General features: G+C 40.5%; 1 protein-coding gene and 1 pseudogene across 3 annotated transcripts in view; one reads left to right on the top strand and one right to left on the bottom strand.

Annotated features, from left to right (window-relative positions):
* The window catches only part of Kdm2a (lysine demethylase 2A), a 77,089-nt gene that overhangs the window by 38,148 nt on the left and 15,239 nt on the right, over window positions 1-23,702 (top strand). For all 3 annotated transcript variants that reach the window (XM_013347899.2, XM_005351669.3, XM_026781135.1), the window contains 6 exons: window positions 2,456-2,562; window positions 3,036-3,129; window positions 4,214-4,367; window positions 5,471-5,586; window positions 8,116-8,242; window positions 10,497-10,891. In XM_013347899.2, coding sequence (XP_013203353.1) covers window positions 2,456-2,562; window positions 3,036-3,129; window positions 4,214-4,367; window positions 5,471-5,586; window positions 8,116-8,242; window positions 10,497-10,891 — 993 coding nt within the window. The remainder of the gene's footprint in view (window positions 1-2,455; window positions 2,563-3,035; window positions 3,130-4,213; window positions 4,368-5,470; window positions 5,587-8,115; window positions 8,243-10,496; window positions 10,892-23,702) is intronic.
* Window positions 739-1,057, bottom strand: LOC106143869 (annotated as a pseudogene).

Below are 23,702 nucleotides of genomic sequence, written 5' to 3'. Positions count from 1 at the left end.
TATCCTGGGTGTTTTGTCCCTAGTTTTAATTTTTTTATTTTGTCTTTCAGTTTTTTTCAAGACGGGATTTCTTTTCTTTTTTTTTTAATTTTATTTTTAAAACAATCTTATTTTACATACCAATTTCAGTTCCCTCTCACTCCTGTCCTCACACTCCCCCTATTCCCACCCACATCCACTCCTCAGAAAGGGTGAGGCCTCTAATGAGGAGTCAACAAAGTCTGTCACATCACTTGAGGCAGGACCAAGGCCCTACCCCCTGTATCTAGGCTGAGCAAGGTATCCCTCCATAGGGAATGGGCTCCAAAGAGCCAGGTCATGCACTAGGGATGAATATTGGTTCCACTGCTAGTGGCCCCACAAACTGCCCAAGCCACACAACTGTCAGCCACATTCAGAGGACCTGGTTTGGTCTTACGCAGGTTCTCTAGCTGTCAGTCCCACTAGCTCAGGTCAGCTGTTTCTATGGGTTTGCCCATCATGGTTTTGGCAAGACACTCCTCCCTGTCTGTAACTGGACTCTAGGAGTTTGGCCCAGTGCTTACCTGTAGATCTTTGTGTCTACTTCCTTCAGTTACTGGATGAAGTTCTATGATGACAAGTAAGGTTGTCATCAATCTGATTACATGGGAAAGGCATTTTCGGTACCCTTCCCACTATTGCTTAGAATCTTTTTTTTTTTTTTTTTTTTTTTTGAGTGAAAGTTCATGATTTTATTATCTTCATAATAAGATAAGCTTAGAACTGGATCACTTGGCCCTATCTCTTCTTACCACCTCCCAGTTCAAAATGCTTGCATCTCTTAATAGCTAGCATCCTCTTAGATCTGCCGTTGGGCTCAACACATTCCAGTCTCAGCACAATCTTTTTTGTAGTTTTAGCCTTTTTGCGGAAAATAGGCTTAGTCTGCCCACCATAGCCACTCTGTTTCCTGTCATAACACCACTTTTCCTGGGCATACAAAGAATCTTTGACTTTCTTGTATCGTGTCACTGTGGGGTTGGCGCTTGCCACATTTCTTATAGAATGTCCGGCGGGCCTTAGGAACGATCACCATGTTGGTGGGTGCAATATTGACATAGAAAGAAAAAAAGTATTGCTTAGATTCTTAGCTGGGTTTATCCTGTGGATTCCTGGGGATTTTACCCAGTGCCTGGTTTCTTGCTAACGCCATAATGACTCACTCTTTCAAGATACCTCTTTCCATGCTTTCCCTCTCTGTCCTCTCAAAGCTCAATTTTCCCAATCCTTCATGTTCTCCTCCCTGTTCCCCTTCTCCCCTCCCCTGTCCCCTTCTTCCCTTCCCACTCCCTTACCACCCTCTCCTGCCAAAGAGATCTTGTTTACTTCCCCTTCTTGAAGGGATGCATGTATGAGACAGGATTTCTTTATGTAGCCCTGGCTATCCTGGAACTTGACCTGTAGACCACCAGGCTTGGCCTCGAACTCCCAGAAACATGCCCGCCTCTGCCTTGCAAGCACTGGGATTAAAGGTGTGTGCTAACATGCCTAACTATTTCAAAGATTTTAATATTTGTCTACAGTTAATCATCACAGTCTCGCTTTAATATCAAAACTTAGTTAAATTAGGAGCTTATTGCTAACTTGCTAACCCAATAGTTTCTATATCACATACTGAATTTCTTTTTTTTATATTCTATTATTATTAGTTTTTTTGTTGTTGTTGTTGTTTGTTTTTTGAAACGGGGTTTCTCTGTGTAGCCCTAGCTGTCCTGGAACACGCTCTGTAGACCAGGCTGGCCTTGAGCTCAGAGATCTACTTGCTTCTACCTTTCCAGATGCTGGGATTAAAAGCAAGTGCCACCACTGCCTAGTGATACTAGTGATACACCCTCCCCGCCCAAGGCCAGTCAAATCTTCAGAGTGAGTTCCAGGATTTTTAAGGCCAGTCACATCTACAAATTGAGTTTTAGGAATGCCAAGAACAAAACAAAAAAAACATTTTTATATGAGTGTGTGCACATGCACATTGTGGTACACATATAAGGGACTTGGTTGTCTCTTTCCACTGTGTGAGACCCAGGGTCAAACTGATGCTGTTCTGCTGGGTGGTATGTGCTTTTATTTCTACACCAACTTCTCCAGCCCAGATCTTTTTATATTTTAGCTACTGTAACAGTGAGTGTACAGTTACCATCAAAGACTACCCTTTAAAAAGTTTATTCACAGTTTCAACCTGCTATACCAGTATTGACAGAAGTTATAATCTATTGTTTTAAATCCATTTTGTCCAATGTTTGCTTTACAGTCACAGTAATGGAACCATTAGTCTTTGTTCTCTTTTTTATGTATTTCCAGAACGTTTGTCTTTTGTCTCTAAGGGTCACAGATGTTTAAATATTCTTTTGTGCTCTGTATATTTAAAGGAGTTTTTTTTCCTTAACTTTAACATTCTCTGTAACCCCACGTCTTAAATGTTTCTTCCTTTTTGAAGGTGGATTTCATTGACTGGGTAGATAACATGTGGCCAAGGCACTTGAAAGAAAGTCAGACTGAATCAACAAATGCCATTTTAGAGATGCAGTACCCTAAGGTGCAAAAGTAAGTTATTCACTCTTGTGTACTTTCTTAAGTGTTGATAGCAAGGAAGATAGTCTGTCCCTTTCAAGCTTTGCTCTGTGCTAAATCATCAAATCAGTAGATTATTTAAACAGTGAACTTTATAGTATCAAGAGTATGTGAGGAATTACATAGCACATGATCTCATGAATAATGGGAAAAGCTGTATGTCCTAGAAATGTGACTTTGAACTGCATTTCTTTAACAGAATATCATGGCTCATGCCCTGAGGCAGAGTCAGCTAGATCTCCTGAGTTTCAAGGCCAGCCTGGACTAAGTAGCAAGTTCCAGGATAGCCAAGAAGCATAAAGACCTTAAAACAAAAATGAAAAGAAAGAAAACCTACTAGTAGTTTATTGGATGCAAAGTAGAATTCATTAGGAAGGAGAATGTCATTTTGGTGACTGGTTTCTCTTTATCAATATACTAATATTGCTCCTTCTCTTTGGGGGCAGGTACTGTCTAATGAGTGTTCGAGGCTGCTATACTGACTTCCATGTTGACTTTGGTGGTACTTCTGTTTGGTATCACATCCACCAAGGTGGAAAGGTATGGTCATGGTTGGGATTGGAATTAAAAACAGATTATATGACTTGCATGCTTAATATATATATAATCTGGGAATCAGTCTATTAGGAAACATTCCCATTCATATCAGAAGAGAATTATAGATACAATTGCCTTTGGTGGCTAGTCCATTGGAGTTTTAGTATTTATGTAGGCCAGTGTCATTCCACCAATATTTGCCCAGTACTTGGAGAAATCTCAGTAGTACTATTTCTAGACTGCAGAGCAGAATTCCCCAGGTGAAATTAAAAAGGTAATTCTTCTAGGACAATATCATTTTTTTACCTAGAAGAAAAGTAGTGTAGAGAAAGGGAACATAAATTTTAGATATATTGGCAAAAAAAAAAAATCCAGTAAGTTAGGATTCAGCCAGCTCTCCCTGTCTAAAGATATTGGTCTGAAATGTGACCAAAGGAAGTATTAAGTCTTTTATTCCAATAATAATAAAATATATCTTTTCATAAGTTTTTCTAAATGTTAATTTCAGAATTGAAATCTAGAGTTAATAGCTGAGGTTTGTAGTGTTAGCCTTTCTTCCAGTTGGAGTGACTTCATTCATTTATTAGCAGAACTGGAATTTAAAAAAGGATACAAGAATTTAACCTAGGACATATGGGCCTATATCCAAAATCCTTTTGTTTATTTACATTGTGTAGATGGGTCCTAAGTTTTGTTCTGTTGATTTTAATTACTATATTGGGATAGGGCAGTGTCAGGTCGGTCTCTTAGAGTTATTAATTACACCTAAAGAATGGGGCTGCTTAAGCCTATAGCCAGAGTTTTTAAGAAATTATCGAGGTAATAAGCCCAGTTTTCCTTTTCTCTTGGTATTGTAGATAGGTTCTGCATTCTTACTTAAATAGCCATAATCCCAGGAAATCCAGATGGTGTCAGACCAGATCTGTTTGGTTAGGTCCTGAGTTACCCAGATAGTTGAGTCTATAGGCTGGGAGAATTGTTTGTCTGTCTTCTACCTTCCAGTCTTCTTTGTCTCTGTTTATCATTTGAGGGAGACGACTGGATCATGTCAATGGCTGTTAACAGACTGAAGTTTTTTAACTCACAGGTCTTCTGGCTCATCCCCCCTACAGCCCACAACCTGGAGCTGTACGAGAATTGGCTGCTGTCAGGGAAACAGGGAGACATCTTTCTGGGTGACCGGGTGTCAGATTGCCAACGAATTGAGCTCAAGCAGGGCTATACCTTCGTCATTCCCTCAGGTAAGCAAAGTGGGGAAAGTATGTTGCTTTCTAGCACTTAGCCCCTTTGTACAGTCAGCAGCAAACAATATAGTGCTTGTCTGTTTTTATGGAATACATGGAGAGAATGTTGTTTTCCTTTTTTTGTGGGTTTTTTTTGGTTTTTAGAGACAGGGTTTCTCTGTAGTTTTGGAGCCTGTCCTAGAACTCACTTTGAAGACCAGGCTGGCCTTGAACTTACAGAGATCGCCTGCCTCTGCCTTCCAGGTGTTAGAATTAAAAAAGGGTGCCACCACTGCCTGGCAGAGAGAATGTATTTTAAAACAAATAAATAAATAAAATAAAAGCAGTGATTAAAGCCAGTGGTGGCTTCCCAAAAGATATACATGTTTAGATTACATATTAAGCCCAGTAATTCAGAATCTTTATACATGGAGTGTCCTCTCTAGTGAAGAGCCACCTTTCCCTACCCGAGTGGGGAATTTTAATTGTATTACTTATTCTAATATAAATGCATATAAAGAGTACAAATTTTGGGGTCCCTGATCTGTTTGAGACTCAGTACTACTTTGGCAAATACTTAAATTTGGTTTTTTGTTGAGAAGAATACATGAGATTATTAATAAACTATCTTACACATAGCCGATGCATAGTTGGTGGTTTATAAATGGAAGCAGCATTTATTAAAAGTTTCTTGCACTGGGGAAATAACTTAATGGTAGAGTACTTAACTTGCATAATACCCTGTGTTATATCTCTAGGAATTAAAAAAAAAAAAAACAAAAACACATCTTATGCTGAGTATTGGATCACACCCCGTAGTCCTAGCTATTTGTGTGTTTGTAACTAGCAAGAGCAGCATTTAAGACCTTATCTTTAAAATAAGTAAAACCTGTTTCTTAGATACATATTCTCATTTAGTACTCACTGCCATATGAAGTAAAATATGTTCTAGTTTTAAATAGAATATTGATGCTTTGAGAGATAAGTAAATTGACCAATTATTAAAGAAGCCTGGGTTATGCATCAAGGTCTTGTTTCCAAAAAGAGAAAGAGAAGAATATAAACCAGAAACCATATTATAGCATGTGCATTCAGTCCTGCCTCAATTTTCTATCTTCCAGGCTGGATTCATGCTGTTTATACTCCTACAGACACATTAGTGTTTGGAGGCAATTTTTTACATAGCTTCAATATCCCCATGCAATTAAAAATATACAGCATTGAAGATCGGACACGGGTAAGTAATTTGATCGTTATTAATAGTTAATCATATTAACAATTATATGTGACAGATGTTTGGTGAGCATGGTAACACATGTCTCTTTTTTGCCCTGTGTATTTTGGAGCCTGTCTCGGCACTTGCTCTGTAGACCAGACTGACCTCAAACTCACAGAGATCCACCTGCCTATACCTCCCAAGTGCTAGAATTAAAGGCATGTGCCACCAATGCCCGACTGCCTCTAATCTTTGTAGCACTCAGGGACAGGAAGATTGTGAGTTTGAGGCCAGCTTGGACTGTGTAGCAAGACCGTGTATCAAAGAAAATGACAAATCAAAAGAGATTCATGGGGTGAGATGGCTTATCAGGTAAAGATACTCAATACTAAGCTTGATAACAAACCCAGAACACATACAATACAAAGCTATAACCAACAACTGCATGCTGCCTTCTAACCTTCATCTGCATATACTGCCATCCTCTTTCCCCCAATACAGTAAATGAACCAGAAAGGGATTCCTGGATAATTTGTCAATTTTTTAGATTTTCTTTGCATTAAAAAGAAGTTTCCACATACTTTGAGGATATATCAGAAGATTTTACTGTTCTTTTGTTTTTATAGGACTTTTAACTCTAAAGTTCTTCATATGGATATTTGTCCTAATCTTTTGAGCCATGTTTTTCATTTTTTAGCTCATGAATAATTTATGGAATGGGATGATCAATTCAAATTTTACAACTTTTGAGTTTTTCTTTTTGGTTTTTCAAGACGGAGTTTCTCTGTGTAGCTTTAAAGCCTGTTTTGGCCTCAGACTCAGAGATCTGCATGCCTCTGCCTCTCGAGTGCTGGAACTAAAGGCGTGTGCCACCACCACTCAATCTGACTTTACTTTTATTACCAGCTCTCCCCTCTTTCCCTTTCCCATTTTAACACCCACTGCCCCCAGACAGGGAGGGTTTCTCTGTGTAACAGCCCTAGCTTTCCTGGAACTAGCTCTGTAAACCAGGCTGGCCTCGAACTCACAGAAATCCTCCTGCCTCTGCCTTTCAAATGCTAGGATTAAAGGTATGCACCACCATTGCCTAGCTTATAAATACCTTTTCAAAATTAAATTTTATTTATTTTGTCATGTATGTTGGGTTCCTATGCCAAGACATATGAGTGGAGGTCAAAAGGCAACTTATAGAAGTCAGCTCTTTTTTATCACTTTGTCCCAGAAAACTAATTGAGGTCATCTGGCTTGGCAGCAAGTACCTTTACCTACTGGTAAAGCCCATCTTATTGGGCCCTTCCCTCTCCATCATAAATGTCAGTATTAGTCAGCTCTCATCAAACTTATTGACAGTTTTAGAATTTATACTTGTCCTGAACTGAAGAACTTTCCCAAAAAATATTAATGCACTTCAAATACTAACAGAGAAGCATAAGGGTGTTGTACTTAGTTTAAAAAGACACGTACCTATTAGTTCTTAGCTCCCTACTCTTTCTTCTTGCCAGAAATAAATTGGCTTTTAAGTGAGAGAGAAGAAACTTCTGGTTAACTCCATAATCACATAAAAGATCTAGGTTTCGATCTTGTTATATTCTTCATTAGTTGTATGCCTCTTGTCTGATGACCAGAAAGTGATTTCCTTATTTCATAATAATACCTGTGACCTGATGAAAGCTTTGAAAAGGAATTCTCTTTTCATTTTCAATTTATGAAGACATCTGGACATCATAGGTGGGCTATTTGGCCTTGAATTGCAACTTCTATAAAGAGGGTGTTATATATATTTTTTAATTTAAGTTTTTGTTTTGTGAGATAGAGTTTCTCTGTATATCCAGCCTGGTCTACAGATCGAGTTCCAGGACAGCCAAAGCTACGCAGAGAAACCCTGTCTTGGGGGTAGGGGGACCCAATCCTAGCTATCTTAGAACTCTCTCTGTAGACCAGACTGGCGTAGAACTCACAGAGATACACTGCCTCTACCTCCTGAGTGCTGGGATTAAAGGTGTGTGCCACCACATCTGGCTCAATTTTATTTATCTACTTATTTGTTGGGTTTTTGAGACAGGGCTTCTCTGTGTATCCCTGGCTGTCCTGAAACTTGCTTTGTAGACCAGGCTGGACTAGAATCTGCCTGTCTCTGCCTCCCAAGTCTCAACCTCTTGAGTACTGGGGTTGCAGATACAAACTACCTTGCCTTTTTCGTTTGTTGGTTTGGTTTGGTTTTTGGTTTTTTGAAACAGGGTTTGTCTGTGTAGCTTTGGGGCCTGTCCTGGAACTAGCTCTTGTATACCAGGCTGGCCTCAAATTCACAGAGATCTGCCTGCCTCTGTTGGGATTAAAGGCATGTGTCACCACCACCTAGCCTGCTTGCCTAGTTCTAAATCAACATTCTGAAAATTGACTTAAGTTCTTACTTCAGATGCCAGCTTAAATTTATAGGTTGGCAAGAATTTTTCATGGGCTAATAATTACTGCAGAGATCAAGATTGTCTTTCTTATTTTCTTACCTTGAAAATTGTCACTGCCTTTTCTCATGGTTCTTTTCCTGTATAGGTTCCAAATAAATTCCGTTACCCATTTTACTACGAAATGTGTTGGTACGTGTTGGAACGATATGTATACTGCATAACCAACCGCTCCCACCTAACTAAGGAATTTCAGAAAGAATCCCTCAACATGGGTAAGTGTTGACCCTGTGAGCACTAAAGACACACTTGAGCTGAGAAATATACTGTCACTTAGTAGTTACAGTTTAGCGGGCGGGCGGGGATTGACTTTTGTATTTGTCAGTTTGAAAATTCCAAATTGCTGCATTTGAGCACTAAATACACAACTACATATGAATTACCAGACTGAATGAAATATTGTGGGTCTGCACTTTGCCTGAGTTGCTATATTCATCTTCTTAAGATAAGTGATACATTGTCTGGTTTTGTTTTTATTAAAATATATTAGTTATACTAATGGGTTTCATTATGATGTCTTCATGCATGTGCTGTCCCCCATTACCCTCATGTCTCGTTTCCTCCACCTACAGATCTACTTTCCTCTTCCTAGCTAGTCCCCTTCTACTATAATTTTTTTAAAGGGGATTTTTCTTTTCTTTTTTAAAGAGAGTTTAATTATTTTATTTTATGTGCACTGGTGTTTTGCCTGCTTGTATGTGTGTATGTAAGGGTATTGGAGATCTTGGAACTGGATATAAGACCTCTCAGCTGCCTTGGGATACTCTGAAAGAGCAGCCAGTGTTTTTAACAGCCGAGTCATCTCTTCAGCCCCTGAGTGGAGTAGGGAGTACTAACTAATATGATTAGACTTACTGTAGAAGCCGGTGTGAAGGATTAGTTACAGATGCTTGGGGAACCAATCAAGAAAATGTCTCTCCTTTCCCCCACAACCATGAACTACCAAAATACCAAAAGATCTTCAGGGAGGAAAGGGGCTTATGAGCCCCTAGCAATACTTGACTGTCTGTAGATCTTATGAGAGGATGGGGCCTTGTGATCTCCTCCTACCCATGATGGAAGTTGGTGGCCTAGTCTTGTATAGTTATTGTGTATAATCACAGCTGCTGACAGTTCAAGATATCATGTCAGTTCTGGAATGTATTATTTAATAACACACCATCCCTTTCTCTAGCCATTTTATTCTTTTGGAGGAAGTGATAAATAGATGTCCCATAGGGTTGAACATTCAACCCTTTGACTAGTTAAATATATTTATTATATATAGATGGTCACAGTCTATTCTTGTCACTTTTATAGTTTAAGTTCTTATTATATATTATATGTGTATGTAATATAAGTATATACCTGTGTGGTAGGTATAATTAACCTGGTTTTACAAATAAGAATTTGGGGGGGAGGGGTTATTTAATTTGTTTTGGAGTTTTGCTTTATTTCGAGATACAGGTTTCTCTGTAGTCCTAGCTGTTATGAAACTCACTCTGTAGAACAGATTGGCTTTGAATTCAGAGATCTGCCTGCTTCTGCCTCCTGAGTGCTGGGACTAAAGGTGTGTATCACCACCACCCAGCATAAATTAGAATTTTAACTCTCAAGATTTTTATACTTTTTTTTTTTTGGTTTTTCGAGACAGGGTTTCTCTGTAGCTTTTGGTACCGGTCCTGGAACTAGCTCTTGTAGACCAGGCTGGCCTCGAACTCCCAGAGATCCGCCTGCCTCTGCCTCCCGAGTGCTGGGATTAAAGGCGTGCGCCACCACCACCCGGCTTCTGATTTTTATACTTTTTATGATACTACAGTTAATAAGTAGAATAGCCATACCTTGAACTAGACTGATGAGACTCTAATATCTTTGTTTTTAACCCCTGTGCTTTAACATTTTCTCAATATCAAGAGAAATGCTTAATTGGATGAATGGTAGTTTCTTTTTTACTTGGCTTTTTAAAAAAAAAAAACATTATTAGATTTATGTGTGAGTGTATGTATTTGTACCATATAAGTGGTTGGTTGGTGCTTGTAGTGGTCAGAAGATAGTATCAGATCTCATGGAACTAGAGTTCTAAATAGTTACAAACCATTATGTGGGTACTGAGAATTGAACCTGGAGCCTTTATAATAGCCACAACTTCTCTTAATTGCTGAGCCACCTCTCTAGCCCCGGCATGGTAGTTTCCGTATACATTTTTAATTTTCATTTTGTTTTGTATTTTTGAGGCAGGGACTCATTCTAACTGGTCTGGGAATCACTGTGTAGATCAGGGTAGCCTGGAACTCACAGAGATCCTCCTGCTTCTGCTTTTTAGTATACTGGGAATAAAGGCGTACATTACCACTTGTAAACTGCTACAGGGTTTTTCTATTTGTAACTGTGGTTTCAGCAGTGACTTTGTCATTTATAACTTGGGTGTACTGTGTAATTTTTCTTGTTAATCATCTAGCCAACTGGCATTTGTTTCCTTTGCATTGGTAGATATGGAATTAAATGAGTTGGAGTCTGGAAATGGTGACGAGGAAGGGGTGGACAGAGAAGCCCGACGCTTGAACAGTAAGCGATCTGTGCTTACCAGTCCTGTTGCTAATGGAGTCAACCTGGATTATGATGGACTGGGCAAAACCTGCCGAAGTCTTCCAAGTCTGAAGAAAACTTTGTCAGGAGACTCATCCTCAGACTCTAGCCGAGGATCCCAAAATGGCCAAGTTTGGGATCCCCAGGGTAGCCCTAAAAAGGATAGGCAAGTGCATCTGACCCACTTTGAGCTTGAAGGTCTTCGCTGTCTTGTAGATAAGTTAGAGTCACTGCCACTGCACAAGAAGTGCGTCCCCACAGGGATAGAAGACGAAGATGCTCTGATTGCTGATGTAAAGGTAAGCAGCTTTTGACCTGTCTAGGAGAGTTCTTTCTGGATTTGGAGGGAGAAAGTATTAGGATTAAGGATGCCTCAAGTACTGGGAAGTTAATGTGTGCCATTGTTAGTGCTGCTCAGTGTTTCTATTTCTAGAGTGATAGGAAGTCACCATTTTGAACATGAGAACATTTGTGTTTTCAGTGTTGACTTAAATTTAGTGTTAAAAACTTGAGGCTTATCACCAAATTAGAGAAACTGTGGAGAGCCAGGTGAGTTGGCTCAGTGAGTAGAACCAATGACCTGAATATAATTCCTAGAACCTACATGGTGAAAGGGGAGAATCAGCTCTTGCAAACTGTTGTTTCACACACAGTAGATAAACAAAAATGTAGTGAACATAAGGTCATCTGGGACCTGAGGAGATGGTGCAGCAGGTAAATTCTCTTGCTGCACAAGCATGAGGACCTTGGTTCAATTCCTAGAGCCCATTTGTACTTGTACATGCCTATGGTGAAATGGGAGGCAGACATAGGCAAACTGGCCAGAAACTGATTTCTTCCTTCTCACCATATCCTGTGTTTTCCTTCCTACCTTTCTGCTTTCATGTCACATATATTTCACTACCCTGTGTTTTTTTTCCCCTTTCTCTTTTCCTCCCCTCTCATGGTTACCTTTCTACTTCATCTTCCCACACAAATATAGATTCCACATAATATTCAGCAGTTCTATCCATTTTTCTGAAATGCCATGATTTTATTTTTCATTACAGTTGGTAAAACTTCATTATGTAATTATGTGCCACATTTTCATTATCCATTTACCTCTTGATAGGTATCTAAGCTGGTTTCATTTTTTTTTAAGCTATTGTGAATAGTACCACAATAAAAATATATATCTAAGTATCTATGATATGGTGACTTGGAGTCTTTCAGGTATACACTCAGTGATATAGCTGGGTTTTATATAATACCTCTATTTTTAGCTTCTGAGGAACTCCCATACTGACGTCCATAATAGCTGTGCCAATTTACAGTCCCACCAACAACATATAAGAATTATTTTTTCATAGGTCCTCACTGGCATATATTGTCATTGGTTTTTTTGTTTGGTTTGGTTTGGTTTTTGGTTTTGCTTTTTTGGATGATTTGTTGTAGGAGGGGAGCACATGCGTGGCTGTGAAGTAGGAAATGGATTCATGATAAGCACTTTTCTGCAGTCAGCTCTGGTCATTGGGTGGTTTTTTTTTTTTGTTCTCTTGGGGTTTTTTGGTGGGGTTGTTTTGTTTTTGGTAACTATTTTGACTGGGTTGAGATAAAATCTCAGAGCAGCTTTAATTTACTTTGTATTGATGACTGAGAATTTGGACAACTTTTCAGATATTCATTGAACTCATTTGTATTTATTTTTGTTTTGTTTTTTGTGACTGGGTCTCTATGTGGTTATGACTTTCTGGAATTCTCTGTGTAGACCAGACTGACTGACACTCACAGAGATCTTCCTGCCTCTGCCTCCCAAGTGCTGAGATTAAAGCTATGCATCACCATACCCAGCCATTTCTATTTCCTTTAATTTTTATAGCTCTTAATACTTATTATTTATATTAATCCTGTTTGATGTGTCAATTTCCCACTTTGTAAGCTGCTTTTTTAGTCTAGGTGCATGTTTCCTTTGCTGTATAGAAACTTTAATTTCTTATAAACTTTTATTTGTTATTTTGTAGGATTATTTCCTTTGTTATTTGAGTCCTCTTCAAAAAGTCCTTGCCTATATTCTTTTGTTTTGTTTTGTTGGGTTTGTTTTGTTTTGTTATTTTGTTTGTTTGGGGGTTTTTTTGTTTGGTTTTTTGTTGTTGTTGTTGCTGCTGTTGCTGTTGTTTTGGTTTTTTTTAGATTTTTGTTGGTTTGTTTTATTGAGACAGGATTTCTGTATGTAGCCCTGGCTGTCCTAGATCCTGTTCTGTATACCAGACTGACTTTGAACTCACAAATAATCACTTCCCTCTGCCTCCCTAGTTCTGGGATTAAAGGTGTATGCCACCACTGCTTGACTTTTTTTTTTTTTTTTATAAATAGTGTGTGTGTGTGTGTGTGTGTGTGTGTGTGTGTGTGTGTGTGTGTGTGTGTTTGCGCACGCAAAGATGTCAGATTCTCTTAGAAACGAAGTTTTTGTGTTTGTGTACTGTCTGATAAAGGTGCTGAGAATTGTACTCTGGTTCTCTGGAAGAGCGGTACATGCTCTTAACCAATGAACCATCTCTCTCTACCTCTTTGTTATTTGAGACAAGGGTTTTTTATATAGCCCTGGCTGTCCTGGAACTCCCTAGGTAAACCAAGCTGGCCTCAAACTCACAAATACACTTCTTCCTTTGCCTCCTGAGTTGTTGGGATTAAAGGTACTCTTATGCCAGGTATGCTAGAAAATGGCATCTCAATATATCTTGTAGTGTTGTATATTTTTTTATTTTTAAATTTTTTATAAAATTTTATTTATTGTACACATGTGTGCCTTTTGAAGCCAGAGGAAAGAAAGTGTTAGATCCCTGAAGCTAGAGTTCCAGGTGTTTCTGAGTTGTCCAGTCAGTGTACTGCAGTCCTCTGAAAGAGCCACAGGTGCTCCTAACCACTGAGCCGTTTCACCAGCCCCAGTCACCCCCGCCTCACCATTGATGCCTTTTGTTTTGTTTTGAGAAAGGATCTCTGTGTAGCCTTGACTCTCCTAGAACTCATTATATATACCAGACTGGCCCAAATTCACTGATAGCCACCTACCTCTGCCTCTTTCTTCTGAGTGCTGGAATTAAAGGTATGTGCCACTACACTCAGCTTCCAAGCTCTATTTCTTTGTTCGTTTGTTATACATGCAGTATTCTGCGTGCATGTATGCCTACATGCCAGAAGAGGGCACCAGATCTCATTATAGATGATTATGAGCCACCATGTGTTTGGTTGCTGGGACTTGAACTCTGGAAGAAAAACCAGTGCTCTTAACCTCTGAGCCATCTCTGCAGCCCTCTAAGTTCTTTTTTTTTTTTTTTAAGCATACTATTTGGTGGGTGGGTGGGAGTGTGGTCAAATGTGTCACTGCACACATGTAGAGATCCAAAGACAACTAGTAGGAATGGTTTTCTGTTTCTACCACATGAATTCCAGGGATCAAACTCAGATCCCCAGGTTTAGCAGCAGGTGCCCTTTTTCCATTGAGCCGTCTTACTGGCCCTTTACCCATGTTTTGGTATCTTTGTCAATAATTAGGTCATCGTACCGTACCTGTATGGATTTATATCATTGGTCTATGGGTCAGTTTTTATGCTAGGACCGTGCAGTTTTTTGTTGTTACTATAAATAGTAAATCTCTTTCATCCCATGTTTCTTTTCTTTTTTCCTTTTTTTGGGGGTGGGGGGAGACACGGGGTCTCTTTATATAGCCCTGGCTGTCCTGGAACTCACAGGGATCATGCCTGCCTCTGCATCCCAATTACATAGAGAAACCCTGTCTTGAAAAACCAAAGCACAGGGGGTGGGGGGATTTCCTTTTAAGCTAGACATGGTGGTATATGGCTGTAATCCAACATTCGGGAGGCTAAGGTAAGAGGAATGCTGCAAATTTAGTGCTAATTTAGGCTACAAAATAGATTTCAGGCCTGGGCTATAGAATAACACTATGTTTCAAATAGGAATTAAAAAATGTTGTTTAGGAAAAGGAGGTGCTATTGCGGCTCATATATAAGGAAGTAAAATAACAAGGCGTTCAAGTTGGTGTGATCCTATTTCTAAAATTGCTAGTGTATAGCAAAGGAAATTTAGACGTCCTTTTTTTGGCTCTCAAATTGCAATTCACTTTACACCTTGAGTAAGCAAAGGCAATTTGGATTTTTTATTTTCCATTGTGGTGAGTCTGCCTATCTATCTGTCTGCTTATCTACCTATCTAGTTTTTTGGGCAGGGTCTCTGTAACCCTAGCTGGTCTAGAACTCACTATATAGACCAGGTTATCATGGAACTCGGAGAGAGCCTGTCTCTACCAGTCAGGGATTAAAAGTGTGTCACCAGGTCCAGCTTTATTTTCCTTTGTGGTGATTGACTATAACATAACATTATTGTTTTCTACAACATCTTCATTTTGTATAGCTATTCCATCACAAGTGCAAGAAACAATTCCTAAGATTGTCTTATAACATTCTTTCGGTGTATGTATTTCTTGTTTATAAAAGTGAATATCTTAGGCCGGGTGGTCCTGGTGCAGGCCTTGCATCCTACTCTCTGAGATTTCGAGACCAGCCTGCTCTACAGAGTGAGTTCAAGGACAAGTTACAAAGCTACAAAGAAAAAACCCTATCTCAAAAAAACAAAACAAAAAAGAGTGAATCATTTTGACTCTACTATATTCTAATTTTACTAAATCCAGTTATAGAAAGCTATATTATACTCTAGCATTCTATTGTTCAAGGTCACAGGTCTTGATTGGCTTAAACAAGTATTTAAAGTAGCTAAATACGAAAAATTGGTTTGGTTTGGTTTGGTTTTTAGACAGAGTCTTGCTGGAGAGCCCAGACTGACCTCAAATTAGAAATCTTCCTACTTGGGCCTCCCAGGTACTAGGATTGATTACAAGTATGTACCAGCTTAAGTACAGAGAATGAAGGAAATAATGGTCCAGTAGTATACCAGGTGAGAAAGCAGAAAAAATAAATTTGAAGCAGCAGAAAGGCAGGTGAATAAGTTGACATCCAAAGGTCTTCAACCATGTGAAAAATGCAGAGCTTCTTTCTGTTTATCAAGGATCACTAGGAAGTATAGCTGTCGACACTGGCTAAAACATGGTGGCACACGCTGGAACATGAGGATTCTAATGGCCCATGAGAAGACTAATTAGACTGATAGTGTTTGGATTCTTCTTTCAGAACTTCGTCTACACTGTCTCTTGTTTATGTCTAACAAGAGATGTCAGAATGCAGCCTCTAGTGCTGGACATTATTGTTTCTCTGTAATAGCAGCTACTCAAGAGATAGAGGTAAAGGGACCAGTTGAGCCTAGGCGTTTCAGGCCTGGCAAGACAATAGGACCCCTTTCAAAAGTAAAAAGAAAATACTTAAGCCAGTGTCAGAAAACAGCAGATTTAGAGTTCAGAAAGTGGTAGTTTCATTTAAGAGAAGGAAATGGGTTAATCCTGTATTCTATAAGTTAAGTGTAATGAGAAATTTACTAAGTTCAGGGCTCTGAGCATCACCTAAAAAAGTATTGAGCCAGATCAATTTCTGTGAGTTCAAGACTGGCCCATTCTTCATTGCAGAATTCAGTCCAGTCAGGGCTACATAGTAAGACTCTACCAATTGTTGTTAAGGCATTATAAGTGGCTGCAGTGGTGGCCCAGCAGTTAAGAGCACTTGCTACTTTGCTACTTTTGCAAGACGATCCAAATATTGGGTTGTTAACAGCCATGTTGTTTGGCTTGCTCCACATCTTGACTAGCTCCAGCAGATCTGGGCTGGACTCTGTAATACCTGCTCTCATGCCCATACTTTTCTTTCTTTCTTTCTTTCTTTCTTTCTTTCTTTCTTTCTTTCTTTCTTTCTTTCTTTCTTTTTTTTTTTTTTTTTTTTAAGGCTAGGCAGTGGCTCACAGAAAGCTGAAACAAGGCTGAGTTTGAGGCCAGCCTGGGCTATGGAGTGAGAGACCCTGTCTCAAAAACAAACAAAAGCCAGGCGGTGGTGGCGCATGCCTTTAATCCCAGCACTCGGGAGGCAGAGGCAGGCGGATCTCTGTGAGTTCGAGACCAGCCTGGTCTACAATAGCTAGTTCCAGGACAGGCTCCAAAACCACAGAGAAACTCTGTCTCGAAAAGCCAAAAAAAAAAAAAAAGCAAAAACCATTAGAAAAATTAGGTTTGGTAGGTGTCAAATTATTAGACACTTGGGGACTCTGTGACAACATAGCTGGTTATAGTGGGAGGGACAAAAGGAAATAGCTTACTCTTACTCTTTATTCAGAAAGGAATTATATCCTGTTATAGTCCATCTGCTTATCAGAAATACAGGGAGTAGGAGAGAAAAACAGAAAAATGATGAGATAGGATAGTCATAATTATATATTTCCTCGAAGAAAAGTCCATTTTCGACCTGCGATAAAGGGCTTTGAGCACTCTAAAATGTTAGGTTTTACAATGTTGAAGAAAATCATAGAATACAGAATTAGAATGGGATTACATGGGGGGAAAAGAGCATTTAGAGAATATTGACAGACCTGGCGATGGTGGTGCACACTTTTAATCCCAACACTCAAGAGATAGAGGCAGGTGGACCTCTGTGAGTTCGAGGCCAGCCTGGTCTACTACAAGAGCTAGTTCCAGGATAGGCTTCAAAGCTACAGAGAAACCCTGTCTCTGAAAAAAAAAGAATATTGACTTATTGATAAAGTAAATCAACACGGATAAAACTCGAGAATGTGTGAGTTACCTTGACTGCTTGAGGAAATGTAATAAAGATAGAAAGAAGCTCTTCTACTGTAAGATACCATTAGTTTCTAAAGTAGAAGAGTTGCAACTTAATATATATTGAATGAAAGGCAGAACATGATGTAGTGTGTATGGTATAGATCCATTAATAGAAGCAAAGTATGCTAACTGCAAAGGGTTCTTGAGAGGTACACCCTAAGCTGTTTTAAATAGGAAAATCTGTACGTGATGACTGTCAACTGGAAGAATTTAATTGAACTATATTGCTTTGTCTGTATCTATTTTGGTCTATTTTACTGATAAAGAATTTCCAATGTATATGCATATATGAAAGAAGCTTTTTGATCAACTTGCCAATCATACTTCATGGCATTAAGTTACTAGAGACATGAAAACTAGTTCTTCTTTCTTTATAAAATAGCTTTCTGAAATTGTTAAAACTTTGTTTTCTGTTTGTTTGTTTGTTTGTTTGTTTTGGGTTTTTTGAGAGACAGGGTTTGTCTGTGTAGCCCCGACTGTTCTGGAACTTGTTCTGTAGACCAAGCTGACCTTGACCTCCCAGAGATCTTCCTGCCTCTATCTCCCGAGTGCTGGGATTAAAAGTGAGCACTGCCACCACCCAGCAAAGATTATTTTTTAAAGTAAGTGTATGTGTGTGGCTATGTTGTAATGGTAGAATAGCCAGAGGCATCAATCAGGTCCTCTGAAACTGGAGTAAGCTACCCCACATGGGTACTGGAAACTGAAATTGAGTGTTAATACTTGCAAGGCAGACACTTTATTGCCCAGTCTCTAGTATTATTAGATTATTTTGTTATTTATTTATTTTGTTTAACCGTTGAGTCCGGGTCTTGTTGACTGTCCTGAAACTTGCTATGTAAACCAGGCTGTCCATGCAGATCATAAAGACTGATCTGTCTTTGCTTTCTGAATGCTGAAATCAAAGGTGTGCACCTCTATGCCTGTCTTCTTTTTATTTTTACTTACGCTTGTGTGTTTGTGTTTATGTATGTATCACCTATATGTCTAAGGGTACCCTCAAAAGTCAGAAGAGGGTACCATAACCAGCTGGAACTAGAGTTACAAGTAGTTGCAAGCTGCTAATCAGGCTTAGTCCTCTGAATAGTGTTCTCGGTTGCTCACTCATTTCTCCAGAATTTAATAATTTACACATTCTTACTGCATGATAGAAAATTTTAAATAACTCAGTTTTAAGTCAAATATGGTTGCATTTGAAAGTACAAGTTTTTTCATCCAGGCAGTGGTAGCACACAAAAATACTAAGACTTGTGAGTTCAAAGCCAGCCTGATCTACAAGAGCTAGTTCCAGAACAGGCCCCAAAGCTATAGAGAAACCCTGTCTTGGGCTGGAGAGATGGCTCAGTGGTTAAGAGCACTACCTGCTCTTCCAAAGGTCCTGAGTTCAATTCCCGGCAACCACATGGTGGCTCACAACCATCTGTAATAAGGTCTGGTGCCCTCTTCTGGCCTGCAGACATACAGACAGAATATTGTGTACATAATGAATAAATAAATAAATATTTAAAAAATAGTCAATTAATCTACTTAGTTTTTAAAAAAAAAAAAAAAGAAACCCTGTCTTGGGGGGGGGGAAGGTACAAGTTTTTTCAAGTTTCCTGTGTCATAAAAGGCTGTGTTTGTCCTCCTTGGCCCCTGGAGATGGGGGTCTCCCTGTCCAGCCTGAGTTGGTCCTGAAGTTGTATCCTCTTACTTTACCTTCCTGAGTCCTGGGGTTACAGGTGTGTGCCACCATGCCCAGTTTAGGCAATCTTTGTTGGCCATTTTTGATTGTTAATTGCAGAGGAGGGGAAAATTGGGCCTGTTAAATGTCATTTGAGCCAGGTGGTGGTGGCGCATGCCTTTAATCCCAGCACTTGGGAGGCAAAGGCAGGCAGGTCTCTGAGTTTGAGGCCAGCCTGGTCTACAAAACTAGTTCCAAGACATCCAGAGCTGTTATACAGAGAAACCCTGTCTCAAAAAACCAAAGAAAGGAAGGAGGGAAGGAAAAAGGAAAGAAGGGGAAAAGAAAAAAAACGTAATTTGAAAATTTACTTGGAGTGACTTTGTTAGGGGCATTTTTGTTTCTCAGCTTTTCTGGTAGATTTTGCTATAGCCAGTTTTTCTTGAAGCTCAAAATATGTTTTTCTAAAGCACTTTATCATCTCTCTAGGATAGCTAGATAAGCATTTTCTAAGAAAACCTCTTAGTAGCTAGATTATTGTTATAAAAACCTTCCTTGTGAAATAAACTGCATGTACTTTGTCTTTAAGTCTTAAAATGGAAGTTCAAAAGTGAGTTCAGGATGACCATATAAGCATTTCCTGGAAGAACTCAATGAAAAACACAGAAGTGCCTCTTTCATTCTGTAAGCTACTGTGAAAATAAGCACATGCAGCACATGCAGGATCCCAGCTACTGGGAGAATCTAGGATGATCACTAGAGTTCCCAAGGACTGGAGCTGATTCTGGGCAGGCAACACAGAGAGGGAAACTGTCTGGCAGAAAGTATACTCGCAGGCTGGCGGTGGTGGCACATGCTTTTAAACAACAGCACTCAGAAGGTGGGGGCAGGCAGATCTATGTGAGTTCGAGACCAGCCTGTTCTAAATAGGTTGTTCTAGGACAGCCAGGCTACACAGAGAAAACATGTCTCGAAAAATAGTGTATTCACAAACACAACTTTTGACACCAGCCCAGATCCTAGGAAGCCTATTAGGCCCCAAAAATCTATTCCAGAAAGGCACTAAAATAACTATTCTTGAGGAGGGGACAATAAAGTATTTCCATGGTGATAGTGCTTACTGCAAACCCTAACAACAGGGATCCACATGATAGAAGTTGTCCTCTGAGCTACACACACACAAATAAGTAAATATAATTGAAGGGGGGGATGGTAATGAGAGCTAGATGTTTATGTCAAAGTAGCAATGACAGTTATGAGGATCTGGGAAACACAAATTTAAATCCAAATAAGGCTGCTCCTTAGCCTTTTCCTGCCCAGCTTCTCCTCCCATGTTGATATACAATGTGTGTAGGACTCTGGCCCGTGTGAACCTTCCCTTTCTGCCATAGCCCAGTGAGAGTATATGAACAAATTTTGAGCTTCACCCTGGCTCCAGGACCCCTAGACAGTGTAGAAGGTGTCATTGAAGTATCAATAGGATGCGGGACTGTTTGGATTCATGGACTGTCAAGAGGATAGTTATGTCTATAATTCCAGCAGTAGGAAAGCTGAGGCAGTAGGTTTGTGAATGAGGCAGGCAGAGCTGATTTAGAAGAAATCTGAAAATGGTATCTAGAGGATGAGGCATTCTGATGGGCAGAGGAAATTGTTGCAGTGGGGGGGGGGACCCATTCCCTGACACTGTACCTTGTATAGAGACAAGAGAATAAAGTGTTCTGATCTTAAATTGCACCTGAGTGCCTTGATTTGGTCACAGTGGAACTGCTAAAAGATTGCTGCATATACAATTCTAGTATGCTAGTGGTGACTTTGCCCGAACTGGAAGTAGGTATATGTATGGTTGATGGGAACAGTATTGCCTGTAATTTCTGGAAGTGTTGATAGTAATACTTGCTGGTGGGGAGTACTATCTGAGTGTGGACAGGTGTGAAGCAGACAGGTGACTCAGGAAGAGCTGGGGAATATCATAACTTCCTGCCAGCTTCCTCCTCAAAGGCTGGACTCTTGATGGGATCCCATGGAGGAGAGAAATCTGTGTGCCATTCTGAGAGCTCTAGTTAGAACAGTAAGTGACCCCGAGGGGAATAGTGGGGGTTATGCATGGTACACTCGCACTGGGTTAAGCTGCCTTAAATGTCCTCTTCCACTGGTGCCTCCCGAAGTCAGCTACCAAGAGCACTCTGGGGGCTGGCTCTGGGTTCTCCTGTTGCAGTGTTGGAGGGAATGAGCTGGGGCAGGGGCTGGCCGAGTTCCCTCCCCGGTTGTGCTTCCTCCAATCACAAGGAGGCGAGTGGCTGCCAAACACACCCCCTCCGGGTGCTGCAGCAGAACGGCCAGGCCCTCTGCCTGGCTGGCTCACTCGAGCTAAGCTCCCCCTCCTGCCATCTTCCGTTGCAAAGCATTTCTGGGAGCTGCATGTGGGTGACGCAGCAGCATTGTTCGCAGGCACAGGAAGCCGCGGCTGAGCTGAAGGGCTTTAGAAGGATCTCAGAGTGCTGCACGCTGCTCTGGGTAGCCTGAAGGGTTACAGCAGGACTGCCCTGCTTTACCTGCTCTGGGAGATTGAGGATTTCAAGTAAATCAGGATTTTCCTAGAAACAGAAAAGCTAACTCCTTCCGCACAACTTCCAACACAGAAAACAAAACAAAGGCGCTGGGGAAACTTCACCCAAGAGCCTCTGCAGCTCCAGAGCGACAAGAAATGCAAGGTCAGGCGGTCGGTTGGCAAACCCTTTCTGGTTTGGGTGTGTAACTGTGGAGACTTTGTCTCTTGGAAGAGGCAGAATTGCCTGCTGGGCGAGTCCAGGACAATGCTTGTGTTACTTGTGTTTCTTGAGCCGTTGTTAACACTTGTTCTCTAGCTGGTGGGATGTGCTTTGGAACTGGGTTGCTTGATTTGGGGGAGATACTTACTCCTTGACCAGGAACCCCCAGTTTTCTTTCTCTTCCTGTGTTCTGTGGGGTGTGGGCCTGTATTTGAATGTTTTCCCAAATGCCTGGAACCTAGATAGGCAGCAGTCTTTCCGCACTCCACCCACCCCCACCCCCGCTCCTTGCTCCTTGATCCTAAATCCCCACTGGCAGGGGTGGTGGCTTTTTTATGGTTTCTCATAGGGCCTCAGCTAGAGTCTTTTTTTTTTTTTTTTTTTTTTATGAAAGCATTGCAGACTTGGCCCCAGCAAATTTAAGCTGGGAAGGAAATCTGCATTTCCCTCCACACCCACACATACCCCAGTAATTGGGTGGTGTGTCTGTTAACTGCCCCCACCCAGTGCAGCCCACAGAGTTTGTCTCTTGAGCCTTCCCTGTGCCCCCCACAAAAGTCTCACAGGTAGAATTAGGCTGTTTCAGTGAACTTAAGTTCCTTTTCTACTCTCTTAATCATAGGTCTTTCTGTGCAGTCTGCTTTGCTGAAAGTGGAAAGTCCCTGTTTGTGGACAGCTCAGTTCTCTCCCGCAGAGGAAATGGGCAGAGTCCTACTCCTCCCCTATGTAAAGTGGGGGAGGGGAGCCATGCACTCCTCAGTGCACATTTTGAATGGACCTGAATTTTTCATCCTAGGGAGATTAGGAGCTGGGACCAGAACCATGTCCCACGTGGTACCACACCCTGCCTCTTCACCCCCACACAGTATGGCGCTAACATGAGGCTCTGGAATAGGGTGCCATAGCAACTTGAAGTAAATAAAATGTCTGAAAATGAGATCCGATTGGGGGAAGGTGTAAGGCATCTGGAGATATGGCAAAGGGAGAGCTTAATAGAGGAACCTTTCAGAATATAAACAGGTTTTATGAGCCATAATTCTGTAATTTGGAGCTTAATATTTAGGTTAAGCATGAAAATAATTAAAAGTTCTGATTATGAAAATGCTTGTTCAAGATGATCCAAGTATGTTGATCCTTCTAGGTCAAAGTTTGATTTTTGCTGAAACAGCCTATGTGCACTTAAGACAAGGGTAACCTAGACTTATATTCTTTTGCTATAGCATTGCTTTGTGGTTCATGTCATCAAAAGGGGTATCTATTCTGCTGGGGGGGGGTTGTGATTCAGAGTCTGTTTCAAAGATATGAAATGATTTGTCTCAAAATGAAGTCAACCGGTGTTATTCACATAAGTGACAGTTTGTTACTGTTAATTATTTCTGAGCCATCCAAACTTTATTAAAAGTCATAAAAACCATTGGTCTAAAACTGTTCCTTTTCCCTTAATAGTAATAAATGCAAAGCAGACTCTACTTGCATGTTTGTGTGTCTGTGTGTGCACTCTGTGAACTCCCAGAGGACATGCAGCTTAGAACAAGTCTGTGTCTGGGGACATGGCTCAGTGGTTGAGAATCAGCCTAGAATGTGCATGTGTGAAATTGTGGGTTCAATCTCCATTTCGACTCCCTCTTCTACCCAAAAAAACAAGTCTTCTATTGAACTAGTACATTGTTATGTTGTCTTGCTAATCCAATATTAGCCACTCATTTTGATGCCCCTTTCCTCACATCTACAATTTAAAGACAAAACTAGTAATAATTGCTGCTACAGAAAAGTGTAAAAGTAGCCAGGCAGTGGGGGGTGCCAGAGGCAGGTGGATCTCAGTGAGTTTGAGGCCAGCCTGGTCTACAGAGCAAGTTCCAGTACTGGCTTCCATGGCTTCTGAGAAACCCTGTCTTGGGGGGTGGGGGGGG

Source organism: Microtus ochrogaster, chromosome 8 (genome assembly GCF_000317375.1).
Source record: "Microtus ochrogaster isolate Prairie Vole_2 chromosome 8, MicOch1.0, whole genome shotgun sequence".
Classification (NCBI taxonomy): Eukaryota; Metazoa; Chordata; class Mammalia; order Rodentia; family Cricetidae; genus Microtus; species Microtus ochrogaster.
This window is presented reverse-complemented; position numbering and strand designations above follow the sequence as displayed.